This window comes from Naegleria gruberi (genome assembly GCF_000004985.1).
Source record: "Naegleria gruberi genomic scaffold NAEGRscaffold_48, whole genome shotgun sequence".
Classification (NCBI taxonomy): Eukaryota; Heterolobosea; class Eutetramitea; order Acrasida; family Naegleriidae; genus Naegleria; species Naegleria gruberi.
Window position 1 is genome coordinate 160,235 of NW_003163279.1, and position 18,868 is coordinate 179,102.

At 32.4% G+C, this 18,868-nt stretch overlaps 4 protein-coding genes and 1 non-coding gene across 5 annotated transcripts; 2 read left to right on the top strand and 3 right to left on the bottom strand.

Annotated features, from left to right (window-relative positions):
- Window positions 1–50: 50 nt before the first annotated feature.
- NAEGRDRAFT_t535 lies at window positions 51–121 on the bottom strand. The gene has a single exon. It is a non-coding gene; the product is annotated as a tRNA-Gly (tRNA).
- A 566-nt stretch (window positions 122–687) lies between these two features.
- Window positions 688–14,260, top strand: NAEGRDRAFT_81001 (uncharacterized protein; the record flags this gene model as incomplete). Its single annotated transcript, XM_002673139.1, has 1 exon — window positions 688–14,260. The coding sequence occupies one exon, from the start codon at window positions 688–690 to the stop codon at window positions 14,233–14,235; it is 13,548 nt and encodes a 4,515-aa protein (XP_002673185.1). The 3' UTR covers window positions 14,236–14,260.
- A 79-nt stretch (window positions 14,261–14,339) lies between these two features.
- Window positions 14,340–15,314, bottom strand: NAEGRDRAFT_59041 (uncharacterized protein; the record flags this gene model as incomplete). The annotated part of the gene is made up of 1 exon (XM_002673211.1): window positions 14,340–15,314. One exon carries the CDS (start codon window positions 15,312–15,314, stop codon window positions 14,373–14,375), a length of 942 nt encoding a protein of 313 aa, XP_002673257.1. The 3' UTR covers window positions 14,340–14,372.
- NAEGRDRAFT_71688 (uncharacterized protein) lies at window positions 15,311–15,739 on the bottom strand (the record flags this gene model as incomplete). Its single annotated transcript, XM_002673212.1, has 1 exon — window positions 15,311–15,739. One exon carries the CDS (start codon window positions 15,737–15,739, stop codon window positions 15,311–15,313), a length of 429 nt encoding a protein of 142 aa, XP_002673258.1.
- Window positions 15,740–17,535: 1,796 nt separating this feature from the next.
- NAEGRDRAFT_44712 (polyubiquitin) lies at window positions 17,536–17,994 on the top strand (the record flags this gene model as incomplete). The annotated part of the gene is made up of 1 exon (XM_002673140.1): window positions 17,536–17,994. The coding sequence occupies one exon, from the start codon at window positions 17,536–17,538 to the stop codon at window positions 17,992–17,994; it is 459 nt and encodes a 152-aa protein (XP_002673186.1).
- Window positions 17,995–18,868: the final 874 nt, after the last annotated feature.

The window sequence follows — 18,868 nt, forward strand, 5'->3', positions numbered from 1 at the left end:
AAAAGTTGAATTATTGAAGCTTTTTAGATACAAAATAAAAAATAAATTCTTGCGTCGACCGGGAATTGAACCCGGGTCACGGCGATGGCAACGCCGTATTCTACCACTAAACCATCGACGCTTCTCATATAAACTAATTCGTATCTACTCATTTAAATCAACCACAAAAGACAAAATAGAATCACGTTTGAGAATTCCCAACTGTTTAAAAATAATAAATTAATAAAAAAAATAAACACTTCGGAATGGATGATCAGTGGCCCACCCACCAAATTGACAAGAATGATGATCAAACTATTGATGTGGTTGGTAACCTAAAACCGAAGGAAGCGATCAAGGAGGTGAACAAAAAAATTAAACAATTAGAGAATGAAATTAATTCCCACTTGTCCTCGTTTGATGTTAGTTTTGACTTTGGAGAAAATGGAGACTTCCAAAGACTGTTAGTTACCATTAGAAAGTTTGGTAAAACATTTGCTAACGAAACTTTTGTAGCTTGTACAGACAAAAGCTCTCCAAGTATGATCTTTAGGTATTTGGAGGTGGCAGAAATATCATCTGCTAAAAAATCAAATGAATTTGGCATTGAAAAGACACAATACTATTATGTAAGTAATTATACTAGTGGCATGTCAAATTCATTTCAAAAAGTTATTACAAGATATTTCAAAATATCTCAAAAAGAATATGAATATGGAAGAATCGCTATTCGGCAAAGCAAAGAAAATGTTATTTGGTAAAACTAAGAGTGAACAGCTTTTAGATGAGTTGGAAATTATTTGTAAAGACAGATTCTATGAAGTCAACAACAAAGTGCTAGAAGAAGGTGTCGATGAAATTTGTGATTTCATCCAAAACAAAAAGAAAGAAGAAGCAAGAAAAATATTTCTTTCTCTATTTATGATGGTTTCTAAAAATCCTGACATATATTCTAATGTCAATCTCTTTCAAGTGGCATGTACTCATTTATTACTGACACTATATGTTGCTAATAATCCACCTCCTGTTGTCTTTAAATGGATAAGTGAAATTCTCGTTACTAGTGCAAAAGATTACTCCAAATTTGCCCATAATATCAGGAAAATAATGTTGCTGAGTGGATTGAAAAACTTTGAGTTTGAATATGTATTGGTATTGCATCAATTTAAAAATAATCATTTTGATCAATGGAATATATTTTGGAAAAAAGCCAGTATTTCAGCTGAGCTGCACGATTGGGTTTGTGAATATTATTTTAGAGTGTTTCCAAATAATTGGTATCATTTGGAAATTACTTTCTCCTCAATTATTCAACCTCAAAACTCCAAATATTTACCAATTTATGTATCTAGTTTATTGCAGAGATCACCAGAATATTTCACCAATTTTTGGAAGAACTATCTAAATAATTTAGACATGACAAAAGAACCACTCTACATATTTTGTCTGCAATTTTTATGCTATAACATACAGACATTCTTAAATGATCTATTACTCAAGCAAAAGCTCATTTCTAGTCTTGCCACAAAAGAAATCCTTGATTTCTCTGAAAATACTCTTCAGTCTATTCTCCAAACAATTCAACAATATGGAGTGGATTACTATTTGGGTGCACTGGAATTCTCACTAAAGAATAATGCCAAATCTGATAATCTGACCCCCAAAAACATGAGATTAGCAATCAAATACTTTCCAAATCAAGTGTCTAATGAAACTTTCATGATATTTTTAACAAACCAGATGAAAAAGAGGGCCAGTGTTGATGTAATATTCGAAATGATCGATAGTTACATGAATGTGAACGGATTGGATTTACAAAGAGTATTGTCCTTTTACACGAGTTGGTTTGGTTTAACAAAAGATTTCAGACATTTACAAATTTTTGATATTCTTGAATCAAAATCTATTGAATCTTTCATTTCTGAATTGGATGAAAATTCAGCGGAAACAATTGTATTGGCTTTATCTAACCTTTTTAATGATACATCAGCAAAGGAGGCAAGACTGAAGTCTGCCAAGCAATTGTTCTACTTAGGATCTGATAATCTAACCAGACATCATTATGTATTTTATAAGGCATTTATCAATTCATTGTTAGACTCTACTGATATGTTGGAAAGACTTAGAATAGTTTCATTAATCGCTGATGACATGTCTACTTCAAAGCTATTTTCGACTTTTGCTCCATACCTTTTAGAAAATGCAATTGTAAATAGGGAACAAACAGGAATCAAGTTTTTCCTTGATTCTGAAAAGTACCTCAACATATTTATTAACACCTGGAAACATAATCAAAATTCAAAGGAATGGAAAGAGTATCGTGACTTATTCGTAAGTGCGGTAAAGAATCCTCTTCAAGACTTGACAGATAGCATTTCAGACAACCAGATAACGATCAAGGATTTGGAATTGTTACAAAAAGAAAGATATCGTTTTAATTCACTGATCGAGAAATTAGATTTAGCTAAAGTGAATGGAATAGAAAGAAAGATAGAAACTTCCAAGTCTGTAGAAAAAGATATTCAAGAATTGACTAAAATTATTTCATGGTTAAAAAGGTTCCCACTGCTTATGGAGTTTACACAACATTTATCATTACTGGATGAAACATCTACACTCTCAGAATTGGAATCTAATGTTGAAAGCCTCAAGGCACAACTTGATTATATTGATAACAGAAGAGACTTGATAATTTTTCTCCACGATGAAGACAGTCTATTGTTCCACTCTCTATTCAAAAAATTTCTTCATGACTCTGGGGAAACTGGTGATATTATAGCAGTATCTGAAATATTTACAAGAGTGATTGAATTCTTGGAACACATTAATATGCAAAATATTCAAAGTTTGAAAGAGTATGAGATTTTAGATCTTTCTAAGCAGCTGAGAGCTAAAGGAAAAACTCTCTCTGGTGAGATTGAACTTCTATCCTCAGTTCTTAACAAGACTAGTTCAGGAGGTCAATTTAATATCAATTTGGAGGTTTTAAGAAAAGCACTAAACTTGGAAGAGCTTGGAACTGGATTAGAATATTTTGTTGATTGTATGCAAGACTACAATATGGAGCTTGTTAAAGAAGAGAGTTTCAATAACATAAAAAGACTCAAAGATAGATTGTACGGTCTGAGAGACATTCCTCTTTCGGAAGTTGAAGTAATTCTTGATGTTTCTAATGAAGCAATGCAAGGTTTGGACGGTTATCACACCAAATATTTTAAAGATTTATTAACTCCAGAGTCAAAAGGATTAATTCAATTTTTGAAGGATAATTTGTTAAGCTTTGAAGATTCTATCAAAGTAGTAAGGACAAGAAGTAGAAACTCTAAATTCCACGAAGAAATAGTGAATTCTTTAATTATTGCCAAAGAACTGGTCTCTCCTTTACTCAATCAAAAGATCACCTTCCAAGATTTTAGAAATAAGATTCTTGCCTTATTCAACAAGGAAGAGGATCTTTTCAAGCTTAAGGAACTTCAAGTTGTTAACGAAAATCTTACAACCATCAAAATTTTATTCTCTAGTACAGCCACTATCCACCTTGATGATGTTTTTGATAGTGTCAGGGCAATAATAGAAAAGGGAAAGTTTATTTCCACACCAGATTCATTAATCGTTAGCTACGAAGATAAAGAAATATCAGGAGAAGAGCTAGTTGATTTGGTTAGGGTTGCTATTTTCAGATCTTCTGATTCAGAAAATGACCAAAATATCAAGATGAAACATGATTTACAAAACTTTATATTGCTTTATCAAATGGCAGAGCAAATTCAGTCAACTATCAAAGAGCTAATCAAAGAGGGTTATCCTAAATACCATGATCAAGAACGAATCGAAATTAATGAAAGAATGGAAAAATTAGAGCTTGAAAAGAAGAACAATGCTTTTAATGCAAAACTTGAAAAATGGAAAAAATCTATTGAGGACCTTGTGGAATCACAACCATTAGTTTTAAATTTATCAAGAAGTCAACTAACAAAATTTGTTTCACTCTTCAAGGATAGTTTAGAAAGTGAAGAAAGGGAATGTCAAAGTCTTATTCCATATATAATGCTAATTGTTAAAGAATTGTTCAGAGATAATCTGAAGCATTATCCAATTACAGAAGAAGGATTGAAGGAAATTTTGAGTGGTTTCAAAAGTACAACAAGTGCAAAAGAGATTTTGAAGCTTTCTGGTGAATTTGTACAGAAAATTATTGAAAGTATTGCTGGCGATTTAGATCAAGAAAGAAATAACTACGAAACCAAAACACTGTATGATGTGAATGGCTCACAAATACCAATTATTCTACTTAAAATATTCCAAGAAAATATCATTCAGTACTCTGGTGATAATAGTGTTTTGATAGTCAACAATTCCAATATCTTCTACTGTGATGAAAGTACAAGGAAAGAGGACATTCAATGGTTTTGTAAAAGAAGGAAAGCTTTCCCGGAGCTCACTTATGCTCTGGTTCATGTGAACAAGTTAGTGCTCAGTGTGAAGGAAGAGTTGATCAAGTTTGAGTTTGAAGCTCATGAAAAGAACCAAAAGGTAGGATTGACTACTTTGATTTTCACATCAGACGCATCTAAAGAAGCATTCTCATTTATTGAAACAAAGAATGACATTGAAGGTATGGCCCAAAAGAAGCCAATTATTAGCAAGTACCTTTCAGAAAGTTGTAAGATAGAGAAATTTGAGACTGTTAAGGGAGAATCAGCTTCTGGTAAGACTCGTTATATTCAATCAGAAAAACGAGATAATGAGGTCTATGTGAGAATTGCAGTACATGAAGAATTTTCATATGACTATTTTTATGAACAATTGTGTTCTTATGATTTTGAAAATTCACCAAAGGTTTTAATTCATTTTGATGTTTCCTATGTTTTTGAATTGAGAAACTTTGAATTATTCTTACTTGAATGGATCTTTGGTAGATGCTTGCAAAGTAAGAAGGGTCAACTGGTTGATACTTGGGGCAACACTAAAGAATCAATTCGTATTTTTGTTGAAATACCAAGTAGCTTTGAAAAAGTCAAGTTGGATTTAATATCTTTAATTGAGACTACTATTGGACCAAAATCATTACATTCAGATCTTGCAAGTTTTGATTTTGGAGAGGAAAAAACAAGATATGTAGCCTCAATGTTTACTTTGTTCAATTCAAAAAAGATTAATGATATTAATCGTTTCTTGAATGTTGACAAGAATTTAGTCTCGGAAGAAAAGTCGAGACAAGTGCTTACTCAATTTTTCAGCGTAAGCAAGGTTACAAAAAGCCATTCATTGAGAAAAATATTCATTGAATTGATGTATGAAAGGTTAAGAGGTCTTGAAAATTATCATATTAAGTTTTTGAAATTGAAAGAGTCCAACGAGTTTGGTCAAGATATTTACGGAAATGCTCAAGAATTAATTTTCACAATCAATGGAACTCTCTTCCCTGTATTTAAAGAAGAATGTGAGGTGATGACAGATAATACTATTGAACGATGCTGGAGTGACCTTCCCGTAGTATTTGCAGTACCAAATCTTACAGATGATATACCCAATTATAATATCGTCAGATGTTCTAAATGTAGCACTACTAGAGAGTATATTGGCATGCAACCACTTGATGTAAAAACTAGCACACTAGCAGAAATACGTTCAATATTGACATCCTCTTTCGAAGTTAATTCCATAATTGAAATTTGTGAAAAGACCAACTATTTGCTAACTAAGGACTTTGCTATCAAATTATTTTTGTTAGATGAAAGAAGAAAGGTTGGCAGATCTGTTATTATTGAAAGTGAAACTGGTGTGGGAAAAAGTGAATTGCTTCGATTTTATTCAAATATTTTAAATTCCAACAACAAATTATTGCCTGATATAAGATTTGAGCTAAGGAAGTGGCTGTGTGAAACTGTTGATCAATTCACTTCCAAGAATAATATTCAAACAGAGGTTAGAACTAAAAATATGGACAAATGTAGATCCAGAGAATATATTGTAAAGCTGTTGAAAGAAACAGAAGAACAAGTTGGTCAACAGTTGTTGCAAGAAATTACAATTTCTCTAGTAAGCGCAGTTAAGAAAATATTTGATGAGTTCAAATTAATTGAAAAAACAGACCTTATTAACTCCACTTTTGAGGCTCTTGAACAACAGAATTATGATTTATGGACAGTGGATATGATTGCTGACTTTTTAGCTCAAGCTGAGTCAGCAAGACCTGAAAACTCTATTTATTTCAAGATTTTGATGCATAGTGGTATAAGTTCACAAGAAATAAGACAAACTATAAGAGATATCGAAAGAAACACTTTGAGATTAATCAATTCAGGATATCAAGACTTAAAGGTTGTTGTTTTCATTGATGAGTTGAATACAAGCAGTTGTATGGGCATTATGAAAGAGCTATTTGTGGACCATACATTAGACGGTCAATTGTTACCAAAATCTATCTTTTTTGTTGGTGCCATAAATCCAAAATTGCAAAATGAAGAATATGTAGTTAACGAAATTGCACCATCCATGAAACTTATCAGATTTAACTATGCAGATCTCTCTAAATATCAAGAGCAAGAATTTTTGGCTCTACTGATCGAATTAGAGCAAAAGAAGCGAGATGAACATGAAGGATTTGTACATGATTTACAAACATTCATTTTATCTGCCCAACGTTTTGTTGCAGAGTCTAAACAATTGGATAAGAGAATAAGAGTTTCAATCAGAGATTTAACAAGGGCATGTAAACTATATTGGTTTTTGAAGGATAATGAAGTTCTTTACTACTCTGCTAATCTCTCCATAGAACAATGTCACATTATTTGCTTATACATGGCCTTAGCACTGTCCTATTATTTCAGATTACCTTCTAGTGAGAGAACCAAATTTGAGGAAATGATTGATAGAGAAGCACATACTCAGGTGCAATATGGAATCTTTGCATTTTCTCAAGTTGTCTCAGAGCAATTAGGATATTTCTATCAAAAAGCAAAACAACGCGGATTTATTCCTCCAGGTATTGCAAGTACAAAAGCATTATTAGAAAATTTCTTCACTATGGTCATTGGAATTCAAGTTGGAATAGGAATCAGCTGTGTTGGTCCTCCAGGAAATTCAAAGACTTTATCTTACACTATTGCAACACAAAAGAAGAAGAGTCTTTTTGTTGGAATGAAAACTGTTCATACCCAACATTATCAATGCAATGAATTGTCTACTGCTAATGAAATTGAATTAGTAGTAAAGAGCCAAGTTGAAACTAGACGAAAGTATGAAAGAGCAGGAATGGTTAACGAAATTTGTAGTGTATTAATTGATGAAGCAAGTCTTCCAATAGAAAAGAAAAATTCGCTCAAAGTTCTTCATTACTATCTTGACAAACCAACTATTAGCACAGTTCTCATTTCAAACAATTTATTGGATGCAGCTAAATCTAATAGATGTATTCAAATTGTTCAACCAGAGACTAGCTTTGAGGATTTGAGAGCACTTTGTCAAGGTTGTTTAATGTTAAATGAAGATGACATTAAGCCAAATTCAAGAATAGATAGAATTATTACAGCATTATGTAAATCATTTAAAGAGGTCAATTATGTGCTTACTAGCACAATTGTTAAGCAACATAATGGCACTGGTGGAATTTTCCATTTGAGAGATTTCGTCTACTTCTTAAGAATGCTATCTAAGAATAAGGGTAATCACAAGGAGGTTTTCTCTGGTAACAATATTTACTATTGTTTACAACGTAATTTTAATGGTGTTCCAGAAAATGATTTCCAAAAAATTCAAGAGCTTTTCTTGACAAATATTAACGAAATGTTAGGAACAAAGATTCATATCGAAAAGGAAAAGATCAAGCAATATATTGATGTAGTATATGATAGTATTCACGATAGTTTATCAAAATACGATGATCCAAATCAATCTCACTACAGACATACTATGATTATCGATCCGAGCCAAGCTCAGGCCTCTATTAAGCTTTTAACATCCAACAATATAATTGACCAATCCAAGACAAAGGTTGTTTACATTAGCGATTTTAAGGGTGATACAAATGATTTGTCCCTTTCTCAAGAAATTAGTGAAGTCAAAAATTGTATGGAACTTGGAGCACCGGTAGTATTGGTAAATTCATCTGCCATTTCTACAAATTTCTTTGACGTTTTTAACAAACACTTTACCAAGGTAAATGATAGATACTTTGCCAATGTGTCTATTAAAGGAAAAACTCACCCATGTGAAATTAATTCCAGCTTCCACTGTATAGTCCACGTTCCTATTGCACAATACAGAGAGTTACCTTTGCCATTCTTGAATAGATTTGAGAAATACATTATTGGTGCAGAGAGAGTTTTGAAGAGTGATCTTTTGGTTGAAAAAGAGGAGAGCAAGAAGGCAATTTTCGATCACATCAGAAGAGGAGTTAATGACTTTGTTCGTCAATTTGATGCTAGTACATTCTATGGTCTTGTTGAAGATGAAACAGTGGATTTATTAATCAAATCAATCTATCAACAATCCAAAGACTCTATTCAAATTAAGAAACCACTAACAATTAAGAATAATAACATTATAGAACTATTGAAAGAAAATGGTATGGAAGATAATATCGATTTAGAGGAAGAGGACGAAGAAATTTCCATCAACAAACTGAGGAGCTACATTAGAAAGATTAACTTTCAACTGTTGCAAATTGCCAAACCTGAAGATATTTTCCTCAGAAGAAAATTCATTCCAAAATCCTACCTAGTGGAGTACCTCACAAAACAAGAGCACTTTTGTACAATTTCATTTTTGAAGAATGCCATAGACCAACATTTCAAACAATCCACAACAAATAATTCAAAGTACATTCTTTATACCAGACACTCAAGTGGTATTCACACTCTCAATGATACTGACCGTTTAAAGGAGATTACCTCCGTTGCATGTACTTCTGAACCTTTGAAGTCATGTGTGAACAATCCAAGTGAAATTATTACCCTTGCTTCACTTTCTTCATTCTCTTCTCAATTAGAATTCCACAGATTCTTGGGAGAGTTTGCAGCTGATCATCAAAAGCTTGTTTTACTATTAACCATTGATATGTCAATGATTTCTAAAAACACTGTGAATTTTGTAAAATTCAAGATTGAGAATATTCTTTCTTCTCCAATGAAGAAGGTTAAGAATATGACACCTTTCGTTTCTCTTATTCTCTACTTCCCTCCAGAGTCTTCTCATTTCAATGCTGCTTACGATAGTATTTTCTTAGGGTGGGACTATTATTACATTGACAGTTTAAGAGGAGACCTTGGTGATGGTCAAATTAGTCAATATAGAGATAGCAGATACTGGTTTAGTGTTGCTGTTGGATTACTGAAGGGATTCCGTGCATCTGATAAACAGGCCTTCCAAAATTCTTTCATTCCATTATATAACAAGCTTTTGGAAGATTATATTCGTTCAGATAATACAGCCGTTGCATCTGGATCACTTAGTCCATTTTTCATGAGAAGAAATATTAACAAACTGGTAGACAAGAAAAAGTTTATTCTGACAAATATTAACAAGCTTGAATTATTGAGAGACATTGTGTTGAACATGTTTGCTGATAGGTGGAATAACCAGTTCCTTTCTCAACTCGTTCAAAAAATATGTACCGATATTACCAGTGGTAAGATAGTCAATGGTATCATTCAAACAATTTCCTATGAACTTTCGTCTGTCCTAGAAGAAATGATGTATCCTATCACAAGAAAATTAATTTATCTTACACCATCCGTACAAAAGATTCTCAATGTAGAAGATCAATCTACACTTTGTTTACTACGTAAATTGATAGAGGTTTTCATAACAACAAACAAGAAAAAGAGCAAGAGCTCAGATATTTTACATGTATCAACCTATCAAAGTACAAATGAACACTTGCCTCTTTCTACTCTCCTTATTGAAAAGATGATTCTAAATGAGAAATCTGATAATCTAGACGAAGTGGTAGAAATGATTGAGAATGACAAGGAAAATTTTGAAAAATTCCGTCTCGATATGATTTCTTTCTATTTTGAAAAAGACATTACAAAAGAAGACCAAGCAATAAGATTAGTTGATATTCTTATTTCCCCTATTTGGAATAGTGCAGAGGGAAAGAAGAGTATGAGACTACTCTCACATCTTTCACAAACCAAAGTCAAGAATAGTATCAAAATCTTACTTAACGTTCTTTCCCAATTCAAGTCTATTAATTTCTTGACAGACGAATTCAAAAAACATTTGCAAGGAAAGCAACTCCATGAGTGTTTGGAAGTCATCTTTACTTACATTCTTGATTATGTATACAAAAATATAGGAACAGCTCTTGAAGAGAAAGACTTGGATAGTATTAATAGTTGGATGAGCGAACTTTCATCTATCAACTTTATGTATATTAAGGATATTGCACCTAAATACTTTAAGAGTTCAAGATTCTCCATTCTATTCTTGGTCTACTATGTGTTGAAAGGATGGGTTTTAAGTGAAGAGCAAATTGAATATTTGTGGAAAGGAATTACAGAACTATACAAAAATCCAACATACCTACCAGATAACTTTATAGATATTTATAATTGCTTCAAAGATACTGTTACAACCTTCTTGGACCCTAATCAACAATCTATCTGGATTAATAATGTTACGAGATTTGCCTTTGTGCATATTATTGACATTTGGTCGGCTCCATCATTGACAAACTTTTTCACAATTATTTCACAATACGAAAAGGATGAAAATTCAATTTTCAAACAACTTAATATTGGCTTGATAACAAGTATTACAAAAACCATAATGGCTCGTTATCTGCAAAACAAATTCAACCAAAATATGACGAATGTAGTTGAGCAAGAATTGAACAATTACTCTGATGAAAACTTTGTCCCAGAAGAATTATCTTCAAAGAAACAACCATTCTCTGTTCTGCTTCTTCAATCATCATATCTTTCTCATCACTCTCAATCAAAATGGGAAACATTCCTTCCACTCTTTACAAGACATCAAGAGGATGGAGGCAATAGTAAGCTTTCCAAACTTATCACTCAAGCCAACAATATTTTGCTGATAACAAAGCTCTCGAGTCATCTCCTCAAAGATGATGATCCACAAAAAACTATTGAAAATATGGATGCAGAAACATGTGAATTGATTACTAATGTTATGAAACAAGAAAACATGGCTCTTTATTTCCTTTCAAGATATACTTCTGATGTTGAGTTGGAGATGATTCTTACTACAAATAGAGGAGAATTGGGAAGAATAGGACTGGCAAATTTCCATATACCATCAATTAAGAAGAATTTTAAATCTCATCATTTCTCATTCATGCATGATAATAATCAAGTGTACACAGATTTGAAAAGACATATTGAATCTAACAATATTCAACAGATACATAATTTTATCAATACCAATGCTGCCCAGCATAAGTATTTCATTAGAATGTGTTTGATTGTAATCTCGTATAATTTCTACTTTTTGGAATGTAAATCTTGTGATGCTGTATTGGCTATTTTACAAGACAGAAATGTATTGAATACTCTTAGTATTGATGACTCTGAGTTGAAGGCATTCGTATTCTTTGCTACTAAACCAGTATCTCTTCCAGTTGAGAAACAAGATGACTGGTTCGCATCATATTACTTCTCTCAGGAATTCATCAACTCTAACAGGGATAAGATGCTGACTCACCTCCTAGCAAATATTACAGCAACTAATGTGGGCGTTCCAAAAGAGAAGAATCACTTGTATAACAGAATGTTTAATCCACAAGTATTGGCCAATTCATTCGGTCCTGGAAGTACATATCAGGATAGGAACTGGGATTGTGGATATACTAGCTCTGGATACAATATTAATAACATTGAAAGCCACAATATTATGAATAGAAATCAGACATACCACTCAGCTTTGAACTCGCTCACTTGGGCTTCCTTTGTAATGTGCGTAATATTCGATCCAGCAAAGAATGAAAATGCTGCCAAAGGTGGACATATGTGTAATTGTATTGATGATGTCAAATTCAGGCCCAATTTAAGCAATTTGGAACAACTTCAAACCTATATTAAGATTAGGGCTGATACTTTCTGTTCTATTTTTGCTCATTCACCTAATATTATTGGAAATGTGGACCCAATTATTTTCTTTACCTCATCTCTCGAGGAATTCACCAAGCAAGCACCAAACAGTAATGATTGTTTTGGATTCTTTGCAAATAATAATACTCCAACCATTAGAGCATATGAAAACTTTTGGATGAACTCATGTTTCATTCCAACACTCAATCGTTATGCTAACATTGTTGGTAAAATGAATGCTGGTCAGAAACTTCTTCAAGATATTGGTCAATTCAAGGAAAGATCGTTGGCTATTAGAAAATGTGTTGATTTATTCCCTTCAAGAGAAAATATTCTTGCTTTCTTCTCCCAAAGATATACTGATATTGAAGATAATGCTGAGCTCATGACAGTAAGGCAAATAGTCAAACATAAGGACTGGTTATTGTTTAGTTATTATTTTATTGACTTTTTGAGTTTTTATGTTAAATTACACAGAGGTTTGAATGGCAAGATTGAAAGAGACTCAATTCATATGACAGTCAAGGATGCATTAACACTCATTACCAAAGATAAGAGTAAACAAGAGGAAGAAGCCATCTACGAAAGTTGGGAATGCTTTAAGAAATCTTGGAATATTGTATCAGAAAAACAAGAGAGAAACATTGTTTGTCAACATGCTAACCAAGCTGAAATACCAATTATTGATGAAAACTCAATTCTCTCTCATCTGCTCTATGTTGAAGGTGGTAATAATGAGATTGGAACATTACTTTTAACAATTTATAATGCTCAATCAGATATTCAACAAGGACATTCTTTCCCAGATACCATTGATGCAGCCTATGTTATGGAACTTGATGATGTCTTTTACAAACTATTATTCAGCAAATTTGAGGATGATAACTTCTTTGAAAATATTCAATACTATGTAACAATCAATAACGGAGATATTAACTTTGATTGGAAGTCATTGGAGAGTTATTTTGTTGAATCACTTTCTAAAGGAAGGCCAAGACTTTTGGTTAAAAAGGATCAAGTTATTAGTCCACAAGCCATCTGCAAGTTCAAGGAGGATATCCCAATTGAGGAAGATTTACCTGATGAGATAATTCAAGAAGATAGCCTTTCTCTGGATACTTATGCATCTGAACTGAATACCTTGATTGAAAAGATGAATAGTATGGATATTTCATGGAAAACATTCGACAATACCAAGAAGAAATCATTTATGAATTCACTCAACTTCAGAGATACTAAAAAGATTTTACAAATTGCCAAAGATACATGTCAAGCTGCCACAAATTTGATTGGAAAAGTTCCCTTCAAATCATTTAGTATTGTCAACTCAGAAAGGGAAATTTTAGGATTCTCTGAATTTGTATTGGACATTATTTACAATAGAGATGAAGTTAAATCTCTATACGATAAATTCTCCTCCACGTTCAGAATTCCAATGTCAACCTCAACAAAGGAGAAATTTGAGAGAATTACTCTCTATACCATGAAAATGGTAGAAACATCCAATCCAGAATTGGATAATTTCCTGTCTGATTTGAGAACTATTGCTACTGTTATTTACAACAATGAAAAGGATATTGTTAATGCATACGCTTCAATGACAACTGCTAGTCTTAGAACCGTTTTTGAGTCTCAAATTCAAGTCAAAAATCACGATAATTTAGCTCAAATCCTTCCAAACTATTTCCTTGTTAAAAATTTGGTTCCTTACATTGAAAATATTAGAAGATTAATTGGTAAAATTGAGCTCAAGAAATCTTCCATGAAAACGGAAAATTACCAAGAGCTTGTCCCTGATAATCTGAAAACAAGACCTGAATCTCCTATTGATCCATTGGACAGTTTGATTTCAAAAGTAGAAGAACCTGAAGAAGAAGAAGAAATTCCACAACCTCCTCCAATGTTTAATGTGATGCCACTATCTAACCTACCAATCATGCGTCCAAACATGCCTTCTAACAATTACACAATAGATCCAAATCAAATGAACAAGATTAAGAACCTTATGGAACAAGCCCAGAACGAGAAGCAAATTTCTCTACTTCTGCAACCACAATTATTGGATAATAATCTTCTATTGAGATTGGTAGAATTATTGGAAGAGGCAGAAATGTTGACAGAGGAAGGTAAAGAACTGCAACAAGCAATTTCAACCAACCAAACTATTATTTTACAAAACTTTAACAAGTTGAGATAATATTTGAAAATAAAGTTGTATTATGACCATTAAAAACCTTGTCTTGTGCATATGGCAACAGAATTTATTGGACCAGTTAGTACAAGTTCAATTGTTCAAAATAAATTAATAATTGTTTATCTATAATTTTTACAATGTTAATTTTGATATCCACCATTTTGGTTATAATATTGTTGTTGTTGGGATTGAGAATAGCCCATATTTCCATATTGAGAATCATTCATTGGATTTCCATATTGTACAGATTGACCATATTGAGAAGTATTTTGAGAGGTTGGAATATTTTGATAATTACTTTGATACATGTTGTTTTGATTTCCTGGTTGACCATTATAATAAGATTGATTCATAGAAACTGGACTAACAGATTGATTAATGGCTTGATTAATAGATTGAGTCATTGGTTGTTGTTGCTGTTGGGAAGTAGATGGAAGTTGTGTACTAGTGTACTTTTGATTCAACTTTTGAGTAATGGTATCCAAAATCTTGCATTGAACTTCATAGGTCTTTTTCATTTCAGCATTTCTAATTCTGAGATCTGAAACTTCCCTTTCCAATAGGGCAACCATTTGATTAACCTTTTCATTCAATTCATTTGGTGGTGAAGTTTGATTTGAAGGAATAGAATTGGCAGATAAATTATCAACCTGTTGAACAAATGATACTGTTTGAGTATTCAAATTATTTGCATTATTGGAATAGGATAATGATGGATTAACTGCTTGTTGAGGTGAATTTCTAGTAGAACCATTAAAATTGAAATTATTCACAGATCTAGAATCAACAGAAGATTGAGAATATTGTGATTGATTATCGTGGGATTGATTCATATTTCCATGACCAACATTTCCAAGTGCTTGTTGTTGTTGTTGATTGCCATTATTATAATTTCCACTAACAGTACCATTGGAAGAAGGCATTGATTGATTGGCAGCACTATTCGTTGGAGTGTTGTTTGGTGAAAAGGATGGAGGTGATGCAACTGATCGGAAAGCATTACCATTCATCATCATGGAATTATTCATCATTGGATTATAGTTTTGATTGTTATTCATCATCACCATGGAATTATTCATCATTGTTGTGGTTGTGGTTGCTGATGATGTTGATTATTATTGTTGATCATTACATTATTTGGAATATCGGATGATGCTGATGATGATACTTGTTGTTGTGGTTGGAAGGAATTATTCATCATAGGATTAATAGGAGATGATGATCCATAACTTTGCTGATTTGATTGTTGTGGCACAACAGAACTACTGTATTGTTGATTATTGTGTTGTTGTTGTTGTTGTGGATAGGAAGGAACAGAAGAAGAAGCATTCATATATGGTTGTTGTTGCATCTGATGATGATAGGAAATTTGATTACCACTTCCAATGGTTACTCCATTATTATTATTATTACTGAAATTATTATTGATATTGCTAGTAGTGTTGGAAAGGTTTGAGTATTGTTGGTGTTGCTTTTGTCGCTGATCAGCTTCTTGTTGGGAAAGCATTTTTTTGTGTAGAGTTGGGAATTCCGAAACGTGATGGTCAATTTGAAGGTAACCAAGTGCTTGTTTCGACTATTCTTACAAGAAAACAAAGTTTTTTTGAAAGCAAATTCTAGCTACTCATCCTCTGTTTCAATTCACTGATATATTTTGCTCCTTCACCACCGACATATTATTGTAATTAATGTTTACACTACTTTATTAATTGACATAGCAAAGCTTGGCCATGACCACATTGTTTTCTTCAATATTAAGATTTTGAGAATATGGATGGCTACGGCCATATCACGATGAACGCACCTCATCCCGTTCGATTTGAGAAGTTAAGCATCGTCGAGCCACATCAGTACTGAGGTTGGAGACAACTTGGGAACCTGTGGTGCTGTAGTCTTTTTAATCTTAGATAAAGCAACAGGAGTTTAACTGAGCTTGAGAGGTTATAAATAACATTATGAACTATTGTAAATATTGTGTGAATGATTTAGGTTTTATTTGCAATGATTTGCCTTGGTTTACAAAATTTTGAGTTAAATGGAGATTACCACTTTTTGAATTGTTTGTTTCTCATTTAGTGATTGAGATTTGGAAGTTTTACTTGTTTCATCAAAATATTAATAGAAAAATTCAAACTTCTTGTGATGAGTGGAAAATCCACTAAAAATCAGAATCACAAAATTAGTTATAAATAGGATGATGAAAGTTCCACAACAAAACAAAGTTACTAAATAACAAACACTAAGAGCAAAATGCCAGCTAGAAATACCTCATCAAATTCTTCATCTTCCTAAGATAGAATTCCAACAAAAACAGAATGGACAAGATCAAAACCAATTGATTTATCTAAGAGATTACCATTATTTGATATTGATACTTCTAATATTATAAGTGGAACTAGACATCGTAATAATATTGATTATCATCATGCAAATTTAAATGGTAAACAAATTTCTGTGAAAAGATCTTCTAAAAATTCAATTGAAAAGAGAGCTAAACAACAATCGAACACCACTAATAAGAAGATTACCAAATCGAAAAAGATGTAAATTACAACTTGTAAATAATTCAGTAAATTGTAAATAAAATAATTTGTTTTGAAATAGATGAAGTTTCAATTTAGAATTGATCAGAATATGAGAAACCAAAATTTGGATCAAGCAACTCACGTGGCAAAAGTTCAATAAATAGAAGGGTGATCAACCTTTTCAATTTCTTCAACAACCTGTTATTTGAACACAACAAGATTCGTCCAGAACTCTTGCCTTCACTGTTCATACAGTCAAAGACTGTAGCGGGATAGTCGCCATATTCCTGGCAGGCTTCCCGTCTAAAATTACAAAACGAATTAACCATTGAAAGACAAAATCTTAGTTACTTGAAATCTTTAACATATTCCTTCATTTTTTCAATTTATTTTTTATTCATTGTATTAAGGCAATAAATGGCTACGGTATATCCTTTCATAGAGTTAAACATTGATTTTGAGTAATGAATAGCTGTACCCAAACCATTTTACAAGTATTAAATTTTTCCAATAATCACCTTTTAATTCAAAACCATTAAGAGTCAAATTGCATTCAATTCACGAACAACAAGTTAAAATTCATTATTGCATGTACAGCTGCAGCCCATACTTACAAAACATGAACCAAGTTTGTGTCCAGAAACAAAAATCGGTTCATTGAAAGAATTTCTTTGCAGAAGAACTACTTTCTAAAAATATATACATCTCAAAACAATATAAAAAGCAAGGAACTGTTTTGAATTCAAGAAAAACAATAAGAAACAGGACAACAAACATAATGCAATTATTTGTCAAGACACTCACTGGAATAACTATCACTTTGGAGGTTGAATCTAATGATTCAATTGAAAACGTGAAAAGAAAAGTGCAAGATAAGGAAGGAATTTCACCAGATCAACAAAGACTCATCTTTGCTGGAAAACAATTGGAAGATGGCAGAACTATTAATGATTACAACATTCAAAAAGATTCAACTCTTCATTTGGTGTTGAGATTAAGAGGAGGAATGCAACTTTTTGTAAAAACTTTAACTGGAAAGACAATCACTATTGAAATGGAATCGAATGATACTGTTGAGAATATGAAACAAAAGATATTTGATAAGGAAGGTATTCCTTCAGATCAACAACGATTGATTTATGCCGGTAAGCAATTGGAAGATGGAAGAACTATTGGTGATTACAATCTTCAAAAGGATTCAACTGTGCATTTAGTATTGAGATTGAGAGGTGGTTAAGTTAGCAAAATATCATAGATTATCTCAATTATTGTCAAAAAATTATTTATTGAATAGTGAACATGAGTAAAATTTATTCAATATAATAATCAACATCCAAAAACAAGTCATTTGTAACTTAGATTACATACACCCAATTTCAAAGCAGTTCAGAGGAAGGGTTGAACTGATTCATGTTTCACAATTTAAGATAATGAATGGCTACGGCCATATCACGATGAATGCACCTCATCCCGTCCGATTTGAGAAGTTAAGCATCGTCGAGCCACATCAGTACTGAGGTTGGAGACAACTTGGGAACCTGTGGTGCTGTAGTCTTTTTATCTTTTTGAAACATTTAACAAAGAAAAAGCATCATGATGTTAAATAAGAATATGCAAATATCTCAAACCAACTTTTTGAGTTTATGAAAGGATGTTAAATCACTTCAATACAACAATTAAAAATTAAATTAGTGATTAGCATAACGTTAAAAACAACGAGACAATTCATTTTGCAATAAAGCAATTTTTATTTCAAGTTTTAATTTCTTAAAATTTAAGCAGAAGCTTGCATAATCTTGAAACCCCACCAGATGGCCCACAACCAACCAATCAACAAGGAAGCCAAGATAAATTGGAGAATACCAACAATCAAAGTTGAAGTCATCTTTTCCTTTTCAGAAGTGAGGAAAGCAGCAATAATAGTACCGAAACCTGGGAAGAGGATATTGAGGATGAGGACAATCAATCCCATACCTTCACATCTTGGAGTGCTATCTTCGAGGAGACCCATTTTGTATTTTTGATTTGTTTTGTTTTTTTTTGTTGAGGAGACTGAAGAGTGCCTTAGTTTTCAGTTAAATAGTTCATCTGCTCATCATTGCGCGGGAAAC